This window comes from Heteronotia binoei, chromosome 13 (genome assembly GCF_032191835.1).
Source record: "Heteronotia binoei isolate CCM8104 ecotype False Entrance Well chromosome 13, APGP_CSIRO_Hbin_v1, whole genome shotgun sequence".
In the NCBI taxonomy this organism is placed as follows: domain Eukaryota; kingdom Metazoa; phylum Chordata; class Lepidosauria; order Squamata; family Gekkonidae; genus Heteronotia; species Heteronotia binoei.
Window position 1 is genome coordinate 78,544,314 of NC_083235.1, and position 20,814 is coordinate 78,565,127.

Consider the following 20,814-nt stretch of genomic DNA (forward strand, 5'->3'; position numbering starts at 1 on the left):
AATACATAACCCATTTGGGATGATGGCCTCACAGACTTGGTTTGGGATCTTCTCCTGTGCTAAATTAAGCAAAAAACAGCAGTGCTCAAATGGGAGGAAAAGTCATGGAGTCCTCAGTGACTCTATATGCTGTACCCTTAACTGTGCTTCCAGCCCTATTCGAGACATGCTGTGCAAGTTCATGAAATGGCTGCCATGGGGATGGGTTCAAACATGATCTAAAACATTGATAAATTTTCACAAAATATAGGAGGTTCCAGGCCTCCTCCTGCAATGATGGCTGCTGTTTGTAAATAGGTTCTCTTTATGGACTAATGGACTAGAACACCCATATTCAACACTGAAAGATTCTGGGAAGTGATAGAATAGCAATGGGGTCCAAATTAAAAATGAGGCTCATAAAAATAGTGAGACTGAGTTAACTGTAATATTGGCTTTTTAAAAAAAATAAAGGCCTTTGTGAAGAAAGGCCTTGGCTGTAAAAATACAGGTTTTGGCTGCTTAATTTTTGTCATCTTTCATTGACTCCATTTGTGTTTGAGTAACTGGATTTCTGAGAATTCTTTCCCCTTTTCTCCTTTTCCCATATGCAAAAATGACTCTAGATTACTTGACTATCCCGCTGGCCAAGACATGTGAAATGAATCCCCAATCATGATGACTGTCTAAAGAACTGCAACACAAACAGCAGTGAGTTTTTAATCTAACCACTATCTAGATTAGGGGTGGCCAAACTGTGCTTGGGAGCCACATGTGGCTCTTTCACACATACTGTGTGGCTCTCAAAGTCCCCACCACCCTGTTGGCGTGCTTGGAGAAGGCGTTTCTCTCTTTAAACCACTTATCCAAGCCAAGCTAGCTGGTGGCTTGGAGAATGCATTTAAAATTAAAGTTGCTTTCTTTCCACCCCTCTCTCCTATTTGCCTTCCTTCCTTCCTACCTACATCTGACATTTGTGTCTTGCAGCTCTCAAACATCTGATGTTCATTCTATGTGGCTCTTACATTAAGCAAGTTTGGCCACCCATGACCTATATGCTGCTGCCCCTTGTTCCCCAGGAGGGGCAAACCTTTCAGTGGGGATGCTTCAGAGGAGTCCTGTAAAGAATGAAAGGAACCCAGAGTGGGATAAGAGAAATCAGATGGGCTGGCTCATATCCTCTTTACTATGTGTAAAGATCTTTGTAGAGCTGAGCATTACTGAAGCCTCTAATGAGCCAAGTCCTTTTGGATTGTAATAACGCCTGTGGCAAATGGCAGCAAAGTTTCTTTGATTCTTTTCCAGAAGTACCAGAATGAAACTATCCTCTGGGCATTGCTGCTCCATTTCAGCCAATAAGAATATTTGTGTACTTAACTTGAAATGCCCTCCAGTGTTTGTTTTTCTATATCTATCTTCCCTCTTGTATGGAGACTGTATTCTGTAATCAACTGTAGCTTCAGAAATAGCTATAACATGAGGCACTGTTGCTCCGTGATAGCATATCCACTGTGCAGAAGGTGCCAAGTTCAGTCCCCACCTTCTTTAGTTGAAGGACCAAGCAGCAGGTGATGTGAAGACCCTTTTCTGCCTGAGAGCCTGAAGAGCAGCTGCCAGTCTGAGTAGACAATACTGATTTTGATGGATCAACAGTCTGATTTAGTATAAGGCAGCTTCATGTGTTATGTAGCACTGTTGATTTAATAGTCACACTGTTTAAGCACTGTGAGATAAATTTGGTTTTTTTATTGTTTTTTATTAAACTTTTACACCGCTCTCCACGCGGGGTGGGATCACAGCGGTGTACAACATTTACATCAAGAAACATTAAAAACAATTAAATAATCTGAGTATACAAATAAAATACAGAAATAAAATACATTCTACAACAGCCAAAATACAGAAATCTTAAAACAGATTACCCTACTAATGATATGGTATTGCCACAATAATCCTGCCCTAGATGAGATGAACTTCAGGTTCAAACATTGTATGTATATAATAGAATGTTTGACATAGTTCCTGGGTACAAAGATATGGATAAGTTCCAGGCCAGTTTTACTTACGGCTGTCTCTGCGATGAGGGATTCTAGCAGGCTTCATTTCTTTCTAGTTGTTTTACATTTATTCTTTCGCACAGGTCCACATGGGTAGCAGTGTTGGTCTGAAGCAATAGAATAAAGTTAGAGCCCAGTGGCACCTTTAAAGCCAACACATTTTTATTCAAGGTATGAGCTTTTGTTTGCAGGCCTGAGCATCTGCCATGATGAGAACACCTCATGCTGGTTGCAGCTGCAAGTTTAAAAGCAGAGGCCCATCTCTACACACGAAGGGGGGGCACTTAATGGAGATCGTGGTCTATTACGAATCTTCTCTTCTGGGGCCTGGGCATAATCGCAGGATGTATGATGCAGTCTCGCTGGAGGTAAACAGCCTTAGTCTGGGCAGAGCCTGAATGTGGGAGATTATCTGGGAGCTCTATGCTATCTGATGTTCTCTAGGGGAAAAAGGCAGCATAGAAACTTCTGGTATGTGTTTGGTAGAGAAATATTTGGAAGGCACATTAATAGAATAGGGTTAAGGTTATACTTATGCTGAAAGGTGTCCAGAATGGTAAACTTCAAAAGGATGCTCTTATTCATCATCCTATAAAGTGATTTCAAACCAGTTGATTCCAATGTGGTTGTGGAGAAACACCATTTTGTGTGTGGGTTTAACTGCCTATGAGTTGTATAGGAGGAGACGATCAAACCCTAGGTAGGCCTTGGTTTGCCTCCTCCTTATCCCCGCTTCCTTCTGTCTGTAACCAGTAATCTGAGGACAGCTCCCTAGAGAGAGCAGGAAATCCCTCTGTCAAGTCGGCTGAATTCAATAACGAGTCTTTGGTTGCAACAAAGTTGCTAGTTTATTGAAAGCAGAACTGAAGACCATGATAGAGATTGAAGGACTGGGGTACATAGACATTAACCAAGCATTTAAGGTATAGATCAAAGGATTCCTACAGGCGGGGTACTCCATGCAGTATATTTTCACACTAGGATGTTACTCCCTCATTCCCAAGCCAAGGCCTTGGCGCTTCACACTCCCACAGACACCCGGCTTGAGAAGGCTCCACTATCTTGTTCACATATCAGCATTTCAAAGCAGACTACACAACAAAGGCATAGCTAAGCGGAGGGGGGGGGGGAGGAGAGGTAGCTAGCAGCATTCGGTATTCAGCATGAGCCCAGAATCCCTTGCTTCTGAACCAGAGTTAGCAAAGATGTTAATAAAAATACAGCAGACTTGACATACTGCCCCCCCTAACCCCCCCCCCCCACGGTGCGGGCTCGAGGTTGCTCCCGATTATGGCTCTGTGTTTTGGAAATGTGTTTCGTTGATTCTGACTGGTGCCAATCAGTCGGGTTCGGGCTTCGCCGAAGTAAGCTGCAATGAAATACAGGGTGGACTTTAGCAAGGGCCGGAGGCAAATCTAATTCCACAGTGACTGGGTTAATTACTCGCTTGATCTAAAGCAGAGCCTGTCCCTGGACCTTCCCCCCCCCCCCCGGCAGCATTGGGATCGGTTTTCCCTCATACCCAAACACTGTGGAGAAGGGGGAGGCTTTGGTGGAACTGTGAGCACTGTTGTTATAGGCATATTCTGCAAAGGGGAGGAGGTCTACCCAGTCAGACTGGCGTTGACTCACAAAGCACCGTAAATACTGTTCCAGCACCCCGTTCACTCTCTCCGTCTGTCCGTCCGTCTGGGGGTGGTACGCTGAGCTTAACCCCTGCTCCATTCCTAACAGTTTGCAGAACTCCCGCCAAAAGGTGGCAACGAACTGAGGCCCCCGGTCACTAATAACTTTGTCTGGAATTGAGTGGTGTTTGGCCACGTGATCAAAGAATAGGGTGGCCAGTTTCTTGGCGGTGGGCAGTTGAGCACAGGGGATGAAATGAGCCTGCTTGGAAAACGTGTCCACTACCACTAAAATGACTGTCTTCCCCCGTGAAGAAGGAAGCTCTACTATAAAGTCCATAGACACAATGGCCCAGGGGCGTTTGGCTGTTTCTAGTGGTTGCAACAGGCCTGGGGGCTTCCCCCCTCTCCTTTTCGCCATTATGCATACCGGGCAGCTGGTTACGAATTCCGACACGTCCTTTCGAAGGGACGGCCACCAAAACTGCCGGTTTACTAAGTGCAAGGTTTTCACATAGCCAAAGTGCCCGGCCAATTTAGATGAATGGCACAGTTGTAAGATTTCTTTTCTCAGGGTCATCGGGATGTATAATTTCTCCTCCTTATACCACAGACTGTCTTTTCCCTTCTGCACCCCCTCGGGCCGCCCACCTCCCTCCCTTTCGGTCTCCAAGGCGATGCGCTCACGGCTGAGCCCGTCCAGCTCCCTCCTTTTCTGCGAGCGGGTAGTGACCATGGCCGCCACTTGCGTGGGGGATATTAACGAGTCAACCACCTCTTCCCTCTGGCTCTCATGTTGTGGGAGCCTGGACAGGGCATCGGCTAAGAAGTTCCAGGTCCCTGGGATGTGTTTCAGAGTGAAATCGAACTTGGAAAAGAACCCCGCCCACCTGATTTGCGTCTCACTTAGCTTCCTTTTCCCAGTCAGTGCCTCGAGGTTTTTGTGGTCCGTCCATATCTCGAATGGCACTGTAGCCCCCTCTAGCCACGATCTCCAGGCTTTTAGCGCAAACATGACCGCGAAAGCTTCCTTGTCCCACACTGACCAATTTCTCTGCTCGTCTGAGAATTTTCTCGAGATATAGGCACAGGGTCGCAACTTCCCTTCCCCATCCCTCTGCGTAAGTATGGCTCCTACGGCGACATCAGAGGCGTTGCATTGGACCACGAAGCCCTTGAGCTCGTCCGGGTGGCTCAGGACCGGCTCGCTAGTGAACAGTTGCTTGAGCCGGTCGAAAGCCGCCTGGCAAGCAAGCGTCCATTTTAGCTTCGCCCCGGGTCGCTTCGCGTCCTCCCCTTTCCCTTTTGTCTTTAGGAGGTCCGTCAGGGGCAGGGCGATCTGGGCGAACTCCTCAATGAATCCTCTGTAAAAATTTGCGAATCCAATGAAAGATTGGAGCTGTCTATGTGTCCTCGGGGGGGCCCACTCTACGACCGCCTGCACTTTCGTGGGATCCATGGCTAACCCATCTTTAGACACTCGGAAACCGAGGTAGTCTAATTCAGTGCGGTGAAACTCGCATTTAGATAGTTTGGCATACAGTTGGTGCTCCAGCAGGGTGGTCAGCACCTCCCTCACCAATTTTACATGGGACTGCTCATCCTGTGAGTAAATAATGATGTCATCCAGGTACACCACCACCCCCTTGTACAGAAATTTTCTCAACACATCATTTATAAAATTCATGAACACCCCAGGCGCCCCCTGCAAGCCGAATGGCATGACTAAGTACTCAAATTGTCCCATCGGAGTGTTAAATGCCGTCTTCCACTCATCCCCCTCTTTGATGCGCACTCGGAAGTACGCATCTCTCAAGTCGAGCTTGGTGAAGATCTTCCCCCCCGCCACCGTGCTCAGCAAGTCTTTGATTAGGGGAATGGGGTAGGCGTTGGACATTGATATCGCGTTTATCCCGCGAAAATCCGTGCAAAGTCTAAGAGTATTGTCCTTCTTCTTTCTAAACAACACCGGCGCCGCATGGGGGGCTGTAGCTGGCCTAATGAAACCCCTCTCCAAGTTCAAGTCTAGGAACTTGCGCAGTTCTTTTTTCTCGGCCCACCCCATCTGGTAGAGTTTGGCTCGGGGTAGGCTTTCCCCGGGGATCAGTTCTATGGCACAGTCTGTGTTCCGATGGGGGGGTAACTGGTTGGCTTCTCGTTCGCTAAACACTTTCATTAGGTCTTGGTATGCGCTCGGGACCTGGTGCACCTCCTCTACCAGGACGCACGCCCTTTCCCGGGCGGCGGGAGCTTGCGGCCCCCACGCCGGGTTCCAGGAGTGCCCGCTACAATTGGGGTCGGGAAACCGAATGGTTTGTGCTTTCCAGCGGATGAGGGGCTCGTGTTTCTCCAACCACCCCACTCCCAACACCACGGGGTAGCCGCAAGCCTGGGCAATGACAAAAGTCTCCAGGTCCCAATGGCCCTCAATCCCCATGGGGCATGGCTCTGTCTCCTGCGTACAGGGTTCCCCCCCATCACCGACTCATCCATCTGCTCAAACAGCATGGGGTGGGGAAGCTGCGAGCACTCTAGTCCCAGGGCTTCCACCACCTTGGGGGAGATTAGTTCTCGGTTGCACCCTGAGTCTATGAGGGCTCGAATCTGTAGGAACCTTTTCAGTTTTGGGTTCAGTAGTTTCACCATCACAAAGTACAGCTTTCCCGTGGTTCTCACCGTTAGTGGTGCCTTCTCCCAATCGACCTGCTGGTTGGCACCGTTTAAAGCAGGTCGGAGTCGTTTCCCGCCGGCTCCTCTTCCCATGCGAGGTCGGCCAGTTCGGCGGAAAGACGGACCTCTTCCTCCTGTAGCTCCTCCTGCACCATCAGCGCACTGCTTTTCGCCGCATCCTTAGGGCCGCCAGTAGGTTTCTTGGGGCCCGGGGTGCTTTGCCTGGTCATCCCCGGCGCCGGGGCGGTCCTTGCAGGTGGCTGAGGGCAGTTGAAGGCAAGGTGGTTTGGGTCGCCGCACCGGAAGCAGCGGCGGGGCCTCGCCGGGGCGGCCACCGGCGGTTTCTTGGCTTTGGGAGGCTCGACCTTCCCGGGGGTGGTCTTGGGTGCTCCTTTGCCGGCCGCCAGTGCTTGGCGCAGCATTGCCACTCTCTTCAGGTTGGTTTCCACCTCTCCTGCAAGCTGAATCCACCCCACTACCGTGTCTGGGCTGGCTTGGGTGAGCGCCCGGTCCAGAATGCTAGGGTTCAGCCCGTTAGTGAAGTGCTCGATTTTCATTACCTCGTTCCAGTTCCGGGCTCGGGCAGCGTTAGCCTGGAAATCTGCAGCGTACTCCCGGATGGATCGGGCCCCCTGCTTCACGTTCTGCAGCGCCGATAGCGCTCGGGCCTCCTGCAGGGGGTCCTCGTACTGGGTCAGTAGCGCTTGTACGAACGTGTTCACGAAGTGCAGGATCGGGCTGTTGGTCTCACACAGGCTCACGTACCATTTCTTAGCAGCGCCCCGCAGTTTCGATCCCAGATAGTCCACTCGGCTCATCTCGTCGGGGAACAGGTCTACCCAATAGTACATGTAGCTATTTGCTTGGATTGCAAAGTAGTTCACTTCCTCCGGGTCCCCATTGAAAGTTGCATCCAGCTCCTGGCCCCCCCCCCAGGTCTCGTTGCCTGGCCGGGGCCCGCCGGTGCTTGGGGCGCCGCCGGCGCTTGGGGTGCCGCAGGGGCGACGGGTGGGGGTTGGCTCGGGTGGCCCCGCAGCCCCGCCGGCCCTGGCTGCTGCTGACGGGCCCCGGTTACTCCCAGCGCTCATCCCAGCTGCGCGGTCAGGGTCTGCATTTGGTCTTTGAGGTCCTTCACCGCCCCGTCGACCTCGCGGCGGACCATCGATCGAAACATCTCGTAGTCCTCATCGTGCGGGTCCTTGGGCTTCGGCCCTCCGTCCTCCGCTCCGCACTCCGCGCCTTCACTCCCGCTGCTAGGGGCTTGAGCCCCGGTGGCCTCGACTCCCTCGCCCGACTCGCCCAGGTTGGTAGCTGCGGCTTCGGCCAGTTGAACCCGCTTGGTGTGGCGGGTCATGATCGCCTTTCGGCGGATCGGTGCCTGGTCCATCAACGTGGTCGAGGTCCTCGGCTGGTATTGCCGGGGAGTAACCACCAGTTGAAACTGGGGGGGGGGAGGCCGCGGTCCTTCTGGCAGTATGAATGTGCCAGGGTGTCTCGGCCCCCTCCGCTCTGGTTGGGAGTTCTCCGTTGTCCGGAGGCTGATCGGACATCGCCTTTTCAGTTGCCGGAAAGGTTGAGCCCCAAGATAGGGAGTCCTTCAAAATGTCAAGTCGGCTGAATTCAATAACGAGTCTTTGGTTGAAACAAAGCTGCTAGTTTATTGAAAGCAGAACTGAAGAGCATGCTAGAGATTGAAGGACTGGGGTACATAGACATTAACCAAGCATTTAAGGTATAGATCAAAGGATTCCTACGGGCAGGGTACTCCATGCAGTATATTTTCACACTAGGATGTTACTCCCTCGTTCCCAAGCCAAAGCCTTGGCGCTTCACACTCCCACAGACACCCGGCTTGAGAAGGCTCCACTATCTTGTTCACATATCAGCATTTCAAAGCAGACTACACAACAAAGGCATAGCTAAGCGGAGGGGGTGGGGAGGAGAGGTAGCTAGCAGCATTCGGTATTCAGCATGAGCCCAGAATCCCTTGCTTCTGAACCAGAGTTAGCAAACATGCTAATAAAAATACAGCAGACTTGACACCCTCCAGGTTAGAGGAGATATGCTCCAGAGAGAGGTAGTTCCTGGGGGGGAGGACTGCTTTTATATTGTTGCATACCACCTAGATAGGGCATGAATTTAGAGTAGGGAGAGAGATAAAGTGTTTTTGCCTATTTCTTCCATTCACTTCTCATATGCTTGCAAATAGTTGTGAGTTTTAAATAATACTTTTAACTGTCCCTCCGGGTCCACCGCATGGGAGTAGGCAAGGTAAGTGGCTGCCTAGGGTGCCATCTCGCTGCAGGGGCAGGGGGGACGGGGCTGGCTGGCGCCCCCTCCCTGCTCGTGCTGATCCTGATGCTCTGCATGGATCTTTCTTTGCTCCGATTGCTCGGCTTCTGCCCAGCTCCTTCTGAAGTGGGAGAGGGCTGAGCAGGGTGCAGCCCAAGCATTCATTCTTCACTCAAGTTGCTCAGAGCAAAAAAAGAAGGATGCGTTCCCTGCCCAACTTTCTCTGGTGCAGGAGAGGGCTGGGCAAGGAGATGGCCAAGTGTTCTTTCTCAGCTCTAAGCAATCAGAGCCAAGAAAGAGCATTTGCACAAAGCGGGCTTCATGATGATGTCACTTCCAGGTGATGTCATCATGTCACATGCGTGAAGCGTGCACGATTAGAGTCCTTGGGGGCATGGGGGTGCGGGGTTCTGCCTGGGATTACAGAACTTCTAGTGCTAGGACTGAGTCCCTCTGTACCACATAATTCCCCAAACTGCTTGGAAATGCTAGGAGTAGGTCAATTTCCTAGGAAGCAGAAAACTGGAGAGTGACCAGTTGCCAACTCTCCAGGGGAGCCCCAAAGATCCCTGGGAAGCCCCAAGGCAGGTTCCTAGTGACGCCAGAGGAGGTTAGGAGATGTCCTAACCAGAGCCCAAGACAGGGATAGTGGTGGCAGTAATACCCTTAGGCAGTGGAACAGAATAGCCCCTTCAGGTCAGAATCACAGGAGGGATAGGCAGAGCTGAGGCCAGGCCCATAGCCATGGGAGGGGGGCCTGGCCACTCCACCCAACCCCCCCCTTCCACCTGCATGGCCCCTCCTGGCGGCCCGCCTCTCCCTGCTGCTTTCACAGCCCCTGCTCTCTCCATGGCTGCTGTATCAACAGAAGCATAGTGAACAGATCACATGATGTGATAGTATCGCTTTATTCTGCTCCAGTAAGACCTCACCTGGAGTCTTGTGTTCAGTTTTGGGCACCACATTTTAAGAAGGATCTAGACAAGTTGGAACGGGTCCAGAAGAGGGTGATGAAGATGGTGAGGGGTCTGGAGACCAAGTCCTATGAGGAAAGGTTGAAAGAGCTGAGGATGTTTAGCCTGGAGAGGAGGCAGCTGAGAGATATGATCACTATCTTCAAGTACTTGAAGGGCTGTCATTTAAGAGGATGGTGTGGAATTATTTTCTGTGGCTCCAGAAGGTAGGACCAAAACCAATGGGTTGAAATTAAATCAAAAGAGTTTCCGGCTCAACATTAGGAAGAACTTCCTGACTGTTAGAGCGATTCCTCAGTGGAACAGGCTTCCTCAGGAGGTGATGGGCTCTCCTTCCTTGGAGGTTTCTAAACAGAGGCTAGATGGCCATCTGACAGCGATGAAGATCCTATGAATTTGGGGTAGGTATTTGTGGGTTTCCTGCCTTGTGCAGGGGGTTGGACTAGATGACCCTGGAGGTCCCTTCCAACTCTATGATTCTATGATTCTAACTGACTTTTGCTTCAGTGGTGCCTGTAGGCCTCTAGGGTTTTGATTGGTTTATCAGCAGCAAAAAGGATATCTTTAAACTTCATGCATCTGATGGGATTGAATAGATATTAAAAATCTAGGAATTATTTTGGTACCCTTATGTGTTGTGCTAGAGTGAATGCAATTTCACACACGACCACTTCTATTGTCCTTGAAATAATTCACCCGGCAATTTCTGTCCACTCTCCCAAAACCTTACCAGGCTACAAGTTAGCTACTGCTTCTCTTCCCACCTTTATTTCACTTACTAGTTTATGCTACTAGTTAGAGCTGCCTTTCTTTGTGAAAGCCAGGCTTTATTACAGGATTACATTGGATCTTGCCTGTCGAGTCCAGTGAGATTTCCCTAGAATTCTAAATAGATTAGCTAAGATAGTGAACAGCGAAGCATTCATGAATGTTGCACCCAGAAAACCTACTTCTAATAATGTGAAATAGTGCGTAGTTTCAGATTAAGCCCATTGTTCTGGTGGTAGACTTTGCTTTAATTTGTCCTTCAGTTTGTTGTAAGGATCAGATGGCCAAAGAAAACCCCCCACAGACATAAATGCCCACAGGAAAAAAGCCCTCATGGAAACATGCCCACATGGAAATAAACTTACATGGAAAGAAGTCCACATGGGGAAAAGCCCATACTGAAAGAAGCCCACATGGAATAGGGTTGCCAAGTCCAATTCAAGAAATATCTGGGAACTTTGGGGGTGGAGCCAGGAGCAAGGTTGTGAGAAGCACAATTGAACTCCAAAGGGAGTTCTGGCCATCACATCTAAAGGGACCATGCTCCTTTTAAATGCTTTTCCTTCATAGGAAATAATGAAGGATAGGGGCACCTTCTTTTGGAGCTCATTGAATTGGACCCCCTGGTCCAATCCTTTTGAAACTTGGAGGGTATTTTGGGGAGAGGCAGTGGATGCTATGCTGCAAACTTGGTGCATCTAGCTCAAAAAACAGCCCCCCCCCCAGAGCCCAAGATACCCATGGATCAATTCCCCATTATACCATTTTTTTATTAATTCCAACTATGTTTATTGATTTCTTCCTTCCAGATATTTGCCAGAGTCAGTCCTGCTTAGCTTCTTAGATCCATGAGGCCTTAACTACTTCTGCTATTTAAGAAAGAGCAGCGATCACAGAGCAGGCAGTAATTTGCCTAACCCCAAAACCATACATTTTGACATTCCTGAAAAGTATAGGCAACTGATACTTCATGGTTCCGGTGTGGAAAAATCCAGATAGAATTCTGGTTTTAGGTGATAGAGATCTTATGCTTGGATTAAACAAAGATACCATCTGTGGAGATGGCACCTTTGATCAAGTGCCAAATATGTTTTACCAACTGTACACATGGCCTGCCAAGGTGGGTAATTCCTATCGATCATGTATTTACATTTTACTTCAAAAAAAGAACATGGACACCTAAAATGGAATGTTTGAAATAATGAAGCTATTGATTCCAGATGTCACCTCAAAGGTTTCAGTGGATTTTGAGAAGGCCTGTATGAATGCAGTGAGAATTGCCTTTCCACATGCTGAGGTCAAAGGGTGTTATTTTCACCCGTGTCGGAGTCTCATTAGGAAAATCAACAGTGTTGGCTTGAGGACTGAATATGAAACTAATATGAACATAAAAATTACCCTGAAATCTCTTGCTGCATTAGCCTTTGTCCCAATCAATGAGGTGAGAACTGGTTTTGATGAGCTTGCTGCCACATTTCCAGATGAAGACAGCGACACAGCAGTGCTCGTGTACTTCTTTTTGTCATATATTGAGGGTGCAGCAGGCAGAGATCCTCCGTTTCCTCTAAGAATATGGAATCATCATGATGTAGCCCTGGAACGGTCACCAAAGGCTGTAAACTGCTGCGAGGGATTTCACAATGCTCTTAATTCCTTGTTCCATTTCAGTCATCCCAGTGCGTGGTCTCTGTTCGATGGACTGCAGAGGGACCTGGCTTGTCACAAGCTAACATTGCCTAATGCACAAGCAGGTCACCCAGAGGTAGAAAAGAGGAAATATGAGGCATTACATTACATGGTTGCCACTTCTGTGCAACAGTATTAGCAGGTGGAAGATAACCTTAGTTGCTTAAAGAGACTGGCTAATTTGCAATGAAGAATTATATCTGAGTTATTATTGTTGTTAAATAATTGTTGCTTTTACTGTTAGGGTTAGATAGTCTTTTGTCGTGGTCACTGGGTGTATCACAATGTATTAACATTAAAAAGTTTGACAAATTGTAAATTAATAAAGTTATAGTATTTAATTTTATTTAAATATATTTCTATGTAGAGTTTAATTTCTGTTATTATTGTTTTTCCTTCTTAATAAAGTTCATTGATAACAAAAGGGTCACATCTTGTTGCATTTGAATATGACTTATTTTAATCCTGAAATAACAAAATATTATTAATGGTTATCCACAATTAGAAACATCTATGGTGCTTTACTTATTTTTCCATTTGGGCTTTTTCCCATGTGGGCTTCTTTCCACGTGGGTTTATTTCCATGTGGGCATGTTTCCATGTGGGCATGTTTCCTGTGAGCATTTATGTTTTTGGGTTTTTATCTTTGGGCTTTTTCCCTTTGTGCTTTTTTCTTGTTACCAATTCCAGCATAGCAACAGCATGTAAGACACTTGTCCCCATCCCCCCTCCGCATCCCAGACCCTCTTTTAATTTTCTTTATTGTGAAGTGTCAACGGATTAGTGGAGAAGTCTCTCTGTGCAGACAAAATCTGTCACAAAAGGTTTTAGTCTTCGGCTATTGGATTACCACGTGGCCACCTGTCAACTGACTTTGTAAGAGTATCTGTCTTTGGATTGTTTTTCACATTAGTCTGGAGGGTCCTTTCTTGAGGAATGTATGGCAACGGCATGGTAAATGAAGGAAGATGAACTCATTTAAGGTTGGGGGTCTAAAACACTTTGGGGATTAGACTTGTTTTAGTAAAAAGACTTTATTACATTAGTTTAAGTGGTTAATATGTAAAGCAGGTCAATCCCATCTGCAGATTAAGTATATTGCTTGCTTATGTGCATAATGTGGAGAAAATATTCTTTACAGTGGTCTTTACTTCCCTTTTGAGAATGATTCCATTCCAGCTCTTTTGCTACCTGACCAGAGCATGGTCTGCACTTGCAGTGTCTCCTTTTTTGCTTTTCTGAGTTTAGATGCACCAATTAAATACATATATAGGGGTTTTTTTGGCCCTGGCCCCCCCCTTGTGGAATGAACTTCCATCAGAGATCAGGGCCCTGTGGGGCCTATTACAGTTCCACAGGGCCTGTAAAATGGAGCTTTTCTACTGGACCTTTGGTTGAGGCAGCAGGCATCCCCTTGCTCTTTGGCCTCCACCATGAAATGACTATAGTTATTTGTTGGCACTCTGTGTTGAGGCACTGACTGCTATGCTGAATTTGTGAATTTAGGGAGAGGTCTTTGTGAGTTTCCTGCCTTGTGCAGGGGGTTGGACTAGATGACCCTGGAGGTCCCTTCCAACTCTATGATTCTATGATTCTTGTAGATGTTTCAATCTGCAGATTTTAAATGTTGCGATTTTAACTGTTATCAACATATGATGGAGTCCACTCTGAGCCCACTTGTGGGAAGGGTGGGATACAAATCTAATAAAATAAAAACATAAAAAAATATTTTTTTCAGGCAGGGTTCCTGGACCTTTTATGCTCAGTGGGATGCAGGAGAAAGCATCAGCACCTTAAAGCAAAAATCTTACATGGTTGTTGGTTTCAACCAGGCAGTGGTTACTCCTTTCCAAACCAGAGGTGGTTTTCTAGTCTTATAAATACCAGACTTGCCAACTTCCAGGTGGAGCTGGAGTTCTCCCAGGATTATAACTGAATGCCTGGATACGAATATCAGTTTCCCTGAAGAAAATGAAGGCTTGGGGTGGGGGATCCTATGGCATCATATTCCTGTTGAGCATCATCTCTCAGGAATGTGATACTGTAGTCCACCTTCCAAAGCTGCCTCTTCTTCCTGTTTGGGTTCCACCTTGACCACTGGTGGGGGATGAAGAGGGTATGGTTGCTAGCTCCAGGCTGGGAAACTCTTGGAGATTTGAGGATAGAGGCTGAGGAGGACAGGGGCCTTAGTGGGATACAATGCCATAGAATCCATCATCCAAACCAGACATTTTCTTCAGGGAAACTGATCTCTGTAATCTGGAGATGAACTGTAATTCCATGGGATCCCAAGGTCTGAGAGCCTTTGGGACTAGAAATCATACACAAAGAAGAATAAGCATTGATCCATGTATAATTTATTCCTATGGCTCCAAATAAGGTTCAGTATAATGTAAAACTTTGAGGAAGTATTATTGAAACTGCCTGTATAATCAGAGGGTGTGTCCATTTTCTCAGTTCCTCTGTTTATTCAGTCTTCATATGTACATGTGGAAGTGACTTTTCCTGTTGAATGAAAGTTACCAGTGTCTGTGGGACTGTTCAGCTGTTAAGGATTATTAAACCATGGGAGCAGCTAAAAGTTGCATCATTGAAGCTCTCACATGGTAGATGCCAACAGGGACTGTTCCATTATCTTTATATATTGATGCTATATTAAATGTAGAATTGAAAAACTCTAGAAGTGTTTAACATTTCCATGTGGACTTCTTTGGGTTCCTATTTTTTCAGCAGTGTGTTTACTCCCCCCCCCCCCCATTTGCTGAATCCCCAGTTGGGGGCAGGGGAACTCCCAGTTTGGAGGCCTTCCCCCCACTTCAGGGTCATCAAAAATGGAGGGGAGGGAAATGTCTGCTCAGCATTCCATTATACTCCATGGAAACTGATTCCCATATACTGATCCCCATAGGGTATAATGGAGAATTGATCTGTGAGTATCTGGAGTTTTGGGGGGGCTGTTTTTTGAGGTAAAGGCACCAAATTTGCAGCATAGCATCCAGTGACTTTCCTCAAAACACCTCCCACATTTCAAAAAGGTTGGACTATGAGTCCTAAAAGAAGGTTCCCCTATCTTTCATTATTTCTAAATGGGGGGGAGGGGAGGAGAAGGCAGGCATTTAAAAGGTATGCGGTCCCTTTAAAGTAATTGCCAGAATTCCCACCAGAGTTCAATCGTGCTTGTCACACTTTTGCTCCTGGCTCCACCCCATAGTCTCCTGGCTCCACCCCCAAGGTTCCCCAGATATTTCTTTAGTCAAACCTGGCAACTCTAAAGCTTATTGACCTGTGTAAGTGTTCTTCTCTAAGTGAAAGTACATTTTCAAACCACATCTTCTATTTTGTTTGAATTAGACATGGTACAAGCAATTAAAGCCTGTTTAATGGATTATAGTATATTTGTACACATGTACACAGGGGTCATTTTGTAGAAAAGCAGGTGCCAGAGCCTAGACACGCCACTCTTCTCGAGCAGTCTGAGAGGCGTGTGTTAGGGAGGAGGGGGAGATCCAAGGCTGGAAACACAGGATGAAGCCCAGCCACCCTGCAGCAGCCTGGGAGGTGTGTGGGGAGAAATCTTCCTCCTGAGTTTCCATCCTTGGCTGGAAATGCAGGACAAAGCCCAGCCACCCTGTGCTTCTCTGGCAGTCCATGAGGTGCGGGGAGGGGGAGAGAGAGAGATCTTCCTCCTGTATTTCCAGCCTTGGTCAGCCATCCCGCCCAGCCAAGCCATTACTGAGGCATGGGAAGGAGAGATCTTCCTCCTGTATTTCCAGCCAAGGCTGGAAAAGCAGGAGGAAACCCCTGTCAGCCCACACCTCTCTCTGACAGGGGGGATGTCTTCCTCCTGCTTCTGCAGCCTGGCTGCAGAAACACGAGGAAAGCCCAGCTGGGCCATGTCTCTCTGACAGTTGGAGAGGTGGGTTATGGGCAGATCAGGGCCCTGTGGCAGATGGAGCTTCTGGAGCACTGCTCCGGTGAGCTCTGCCTCAAACTGAGGCCTGCATGTACACATCTTCTGAAGAGAAGGCTTGAATTTGTTTTGCTAATTTCTGAAATAGTTAAATCATGGGAAGCTATGAAGAATTACAGATTTGGCTGCAGAAGCAAGACTGATGGTATTAATAGAAAAATGATAAATTCAAGTATAGATCTGTTAATGTTTGATTGTATACTGAGCGGTATACTTTTTGGGATCCACCTACAATGTAGCTACTTATTTTTTTATTTTTTTCTAATCAAGACCATAACTTTTGGGTTTCTCCTTCTCCCAACATCAAATGCAGGAATCTTGAATCATTTAACAATGAACAATTTTTATCTGTTATGTTTCATGTTTAGTACTTATAAATATATAGTGTTTCGGAATGAAAAACTCTATTTCATTAAGCAGAGGCAAATCCACATTTGCTGTTGAGCTTCCCAGAGCTGCCTCTCTGAGCTCCTCCAACCACTTTGCTTCCCTTCAGAACTCACAGCTCGCTTTTGGCAAGATAAGTGCAGTGTACAGTTCAAGAATCAATGTTGTAAGGTATTTTACTGAGTGGCTTGACCCGAAGCACTCTCAGCACCAAAATAATGTACTGTTGCTCTTTAGCAAGTCAAATAAGCTTGGTAGGGGTTTAAGGTTGTTGTAATAACTGAAACCCTGTTACTGACACCTTGTTTCCTAATGAATCTATTCATCTTTCCATCCTCTCTTTGGCAGAGATTTGATGCCAAGAACACTTGATGGGCAGATCACCATGGAGAAAACTCCCAGCTACTTTGTCACCAAGGAAGCGCCTGCTCGCATTTCTGCCATGTCAAAGGGCACCAAGCTCATTGTGGTGGTGAGAGACCCAGTTACAAGAGCCATTTCTGACTACACACAGACTCTGTCCAAGAAGCCCGACATCCCCACTTTCGAGAGTCTGACCTTCAAGAACAGGAGTACAGGCCTCATTGATACCGCCTGGAGTGCCATCCAGATTGGCATTTATGCCAAGCATCTGGAAAATTGGCTCCTATATTTCCCTATTAGGCAGATCCTCTTTGTCAGTGGGGAAAGGCTAATCAGTGACCCTGCTGGCGAGTTAGGCCGGGTACAGGACTTCTTGGGTCTCAAAAGGATCATCACAGATAAACACTTCTACTTCAACAAGACCAAGGGCTTCCCATGTCTGAAAAAGGCAGAAGGCAGTAGCAAGCCTCATTGCCTTGGCAAAACAAAAGGGCGGCCCCATCCTAAGATCGACCAGAAGGTGGTCCAGAGGCTACGAGAGTTCTACAGACCTTTCAACATGAAGTTCTACCAGATGACTGGGCAAGACTTCGGCTGGGATTAATGGTTAATGTGGAAGCCCTTGCAAGTTAATCCAACCATTCTTCTTGATTCTCCCTATATGTAGATAGGTCTATATGTAAAATGTACAGAAATCTATTTTATAATAATTTATTTTTAATTCTTAAGCAATTAATTCACTAAGCTGCCTAACCATACTGTAGCCGATACCTGTGTTTTAACATTCCGCAATGTTAAATCTTGAATGAGCATATTGCTGTTTGGTTGCCTGGTTCAGATTGTAATGGGAAAGTGCTTCCATGTATTTTCCTGGCAGAAAGTTAATATTTTTTTAAGGAATGCAGGTATATAAAGGAGAATTGATTTTTTAAAAGCACAATTATTTTCCAATACGGGTACTAGGCCTTTTGAAACACTTTTGTGTGAGGTCTCCTGTCTTCCCTCTTCACCAATCACTTTACATGCAAACAGAGGTTTTAGTTGACATTGAAGTAAGAGACTTTGCAAGTTATCTCATGGAACTCAAGCATTAGGCCTAGCTTAAGCAGCTGCCCTTACAGGTGGGTGTGGCACATGTGTGCAGAAGGATACACTCTCCAGCCATATAGCTGCTGCCTGTGCCCCGGCTATGCTTGGCTTGGTCCTCCATTTCCACACTGGCTTTTCAACAAGGTGTAAGGTTTGATGCTTGAACTTCTGCCATTTCTTTCCTCCATACCATGTGCTGAAAATAGTCTCCTTTCATTTAAGCAAATGTCTTGAGCTGAAAACTATGCATACTTGTTGAACTTTTTCCAGAAGGAACAAGTTAAATGTGAGATGCTTGCTTAGGGCATGTCATGGCGCTGGTTTTTTTAAAAAAGGTTTGTTTCTAAATAAGACTCATGGAAGAAGGCCATCTGAACTTGCCACTGGTGAACCATTCAGCTGTGTAGATAAGTGTGAGTGCAAAACACTGGCAGCATATGATGGGGTTGTGTGCTTCTGGATGATGCCCAGCATTCTTTCCCATGTGCATCATTCATGCTTCTGCAAGTGTGCTCTGTTTCCCCCCCTCTGTCAGACAGTTTTGAACATATGCTTTAGGCAAAAATATGAGGGGGGCTATATGATAGAAAGAGAAAATGTACTGTGTAACACCTACTCTGAGAAGCACTGGGGAGGATGAGGTAACATACTCTGCATTAACCTCACCAAAGAATTCCACCAGTTGTCCAGATGGACTAGCAAGCATCTTGCTTATCAGTTGCAAAGTCCTGGGGTGGATGGCATGTAGTAGCTTCTCACAGTATGGCACAAGTAACTGGACTGACAAGGAGTAACAAGTTGAGGGTTAACATTAGAATGAGTGTTCTACTGTAGGACCGAGTACACCTCTTGGTTTCCACTCCTGTTCACTTTGTGCAAAAGGTTCACCACATATTCTTGAAGTGTCCTAGAGTTGAGCACCAAAGTCAGAACAATTTTTTAAAAATTTGAAGACACATTACGCTAATTGAGTGACTCAGAAGGCTGTATGTGTCACATCTGTACAATACATGCAGTGTTTACTCTTCTAACGTCTTTATTTTAACTTAGGGTTGTACTGTGAGTCTATGATAGTTGTGGTGGTAACCTTCACAAATTCATATATCTGCTGATAAAGCAACACAGACAAGAGAATCTTGCATTTCAGTCCTGGTATAAAGACAAAGGGAGGTCATGATATAGATTTAGGTCTTCTGATCATTCAGAGTCATTTGATGCTCTGTTAAGGTGACCATGCCGCTTCTTGGCCTTATCAAGCCATGTGGTTTTGCTTCAGGGAGTTATGACACTTTCCCACTTGTTAGTGCTCTTTGTCTTCAAGTAATAAAACTTCTTTTAGGAGCACTAAACTGCTGAACTGGTTCTCAGACATGTTTCTTATTTGAAATTGTTTTGTATTCTGGCTCCTTTTAAAAATCACAGTCACAGATGCAGAGTAGCTACTTTATCAAAAGAACATGTTCTGAACAGTTTTACAAAAAAATTTCAGTGATAAATATGCTGTTTGTTAAATACTTTAAGCCAGTGCCCAAGCACCTTTTTGGCACCAGGGACCAGTTTCATGGAAGACCATGTTTCCATGAACCAGTATGCGGGGGACGCGGCCACCCCAGGCTCCCCCCATCCAGGCCCCATCCCTGCCCCCCATGGGGGTCTTTAAATGGGAGGGGAGCCGGGGGCTTTTTCTGCCACCTCCCTGCTGCGTGGCCAGGCAGCAGAAGGCCAATCTGCCTCCCCCTCCCATTTAGAGACCCCCGCCAATCATCTGAGCGAGGCTGTGTTGCCTCTTTTGTCTGCCCAGGTCCCGGGCAGGTGGGGGTGGTGCAGCGGCCCAGTTGCTAGCAGGCCATGGGTCTGTGGCCTGGTAGTTGGGGGACCCTTGCTTTAAGCAAACTGCTCATCATGCCTGAGCAGCCCATACAATGGAGATACTAAGAAATCAATATAGCATTTGAAATCCTGTCAGCAGCCTTAGTGGTGTTGCTTCTTTGTTTGGTTCACAAGAGGACACAATCAAAACTCAGAGGTGTGATTAGACTGGTTTGTTTTTTAACATTGTAACATTAATTTATGGCTGAGTTTCATTCAGCCCTGTGTTCAGCTATACAATAAATCCAGATATTGGCAATATTTTTTTGTGTTCTCTGTAACGTAGTACATCTTAGAATAGTACACTTGTAAATGGGGAAAGGCAAGCAAAAGCCTCTAAAACGAGTATTTTGTGGTCATGTACAACACAAATTAATTTTACACAGAGAAAGGTTTCTAGGAAATGAAATTCAGATAATTAATAATATTTGTTTGTATGAAGAAATAAAATATATTTTACCATATCATGGCTACCAGTTTTCTGTTTGTGTTGAGGGTGGGAGTGCAAATAAAAAGTTTGTCCTGTATGAGATTTTTTGCAAACTGACAAAGCCGCCATAGCTATGGATGCCAGGAATGAGCTGCCAGCAGTTCCACTGGTGACTCAAAACCACAGAAACCTGGTACAGATCGCATGGGGCTGCTATGCTGGCAGGGGAACATGTGTGTGTCTCTGTTCTCAAAGGGTCTGCCACAGGGGGTGATGGAAATTAAACTAAAGGAACCCCTACTTAACTGAGTCCTCCAAAGAAAGGTGCTTGGTGGTTTTCTTCATAAGAGAAATCAGAATTCTCTTCTCCCCCCCCCCCTTCTACTCCTTTCAACTTCTCTTTCCTCTCAAAGATGCAGCCCTGGCTGCAAATAATCTGGACATGAATCTTCTGCTAATTTAGGTGGGTAAGGAATACAGTGACTGACTGGAAGGGGAAAATCTGTCCATTGCAGGGTGTTGGAGTCAAGTTCTGTGTGATTAATGAAGATGCTGCACATCTTTGCAGTGGATTGTGTTCAAAGCATGTGATGATCAGACATGAGCTAATTGGTTCATCACCAAATGGTCTGAATGCCTGCCAAGCAAGCTTGCA

At 46.6% G+C, this 20,814-nt stretch overlaps 1 protein-coding gene across 1 annotated transcript in view; it reads left to right on the forward strand.

The window, feature by feature from the left end:
* Positions 1-20,193, forward strand: part of LOC132581081 (heparan sulfate glucosamine 3-O-sulfotransferase 3B1-like) — a 77,405-nt gene extending 57,212 nt beyond the window's left edge. Inside the window, exon 2 of the mRNA XM_060252114.1 lies at positions 16,757-20,193. Within this exon, the coding sequence (XP_060108097.1) occupies positions 16,757-17,375 (619 nt within the window). The 3' untranslated portion in view covers positions 17,376-20,193. The remainder of the gene's footprint in view (positions 1-16,756) is intronic.
* Positions 20,194-20,814: the final 621 nt, after the last annotated feature.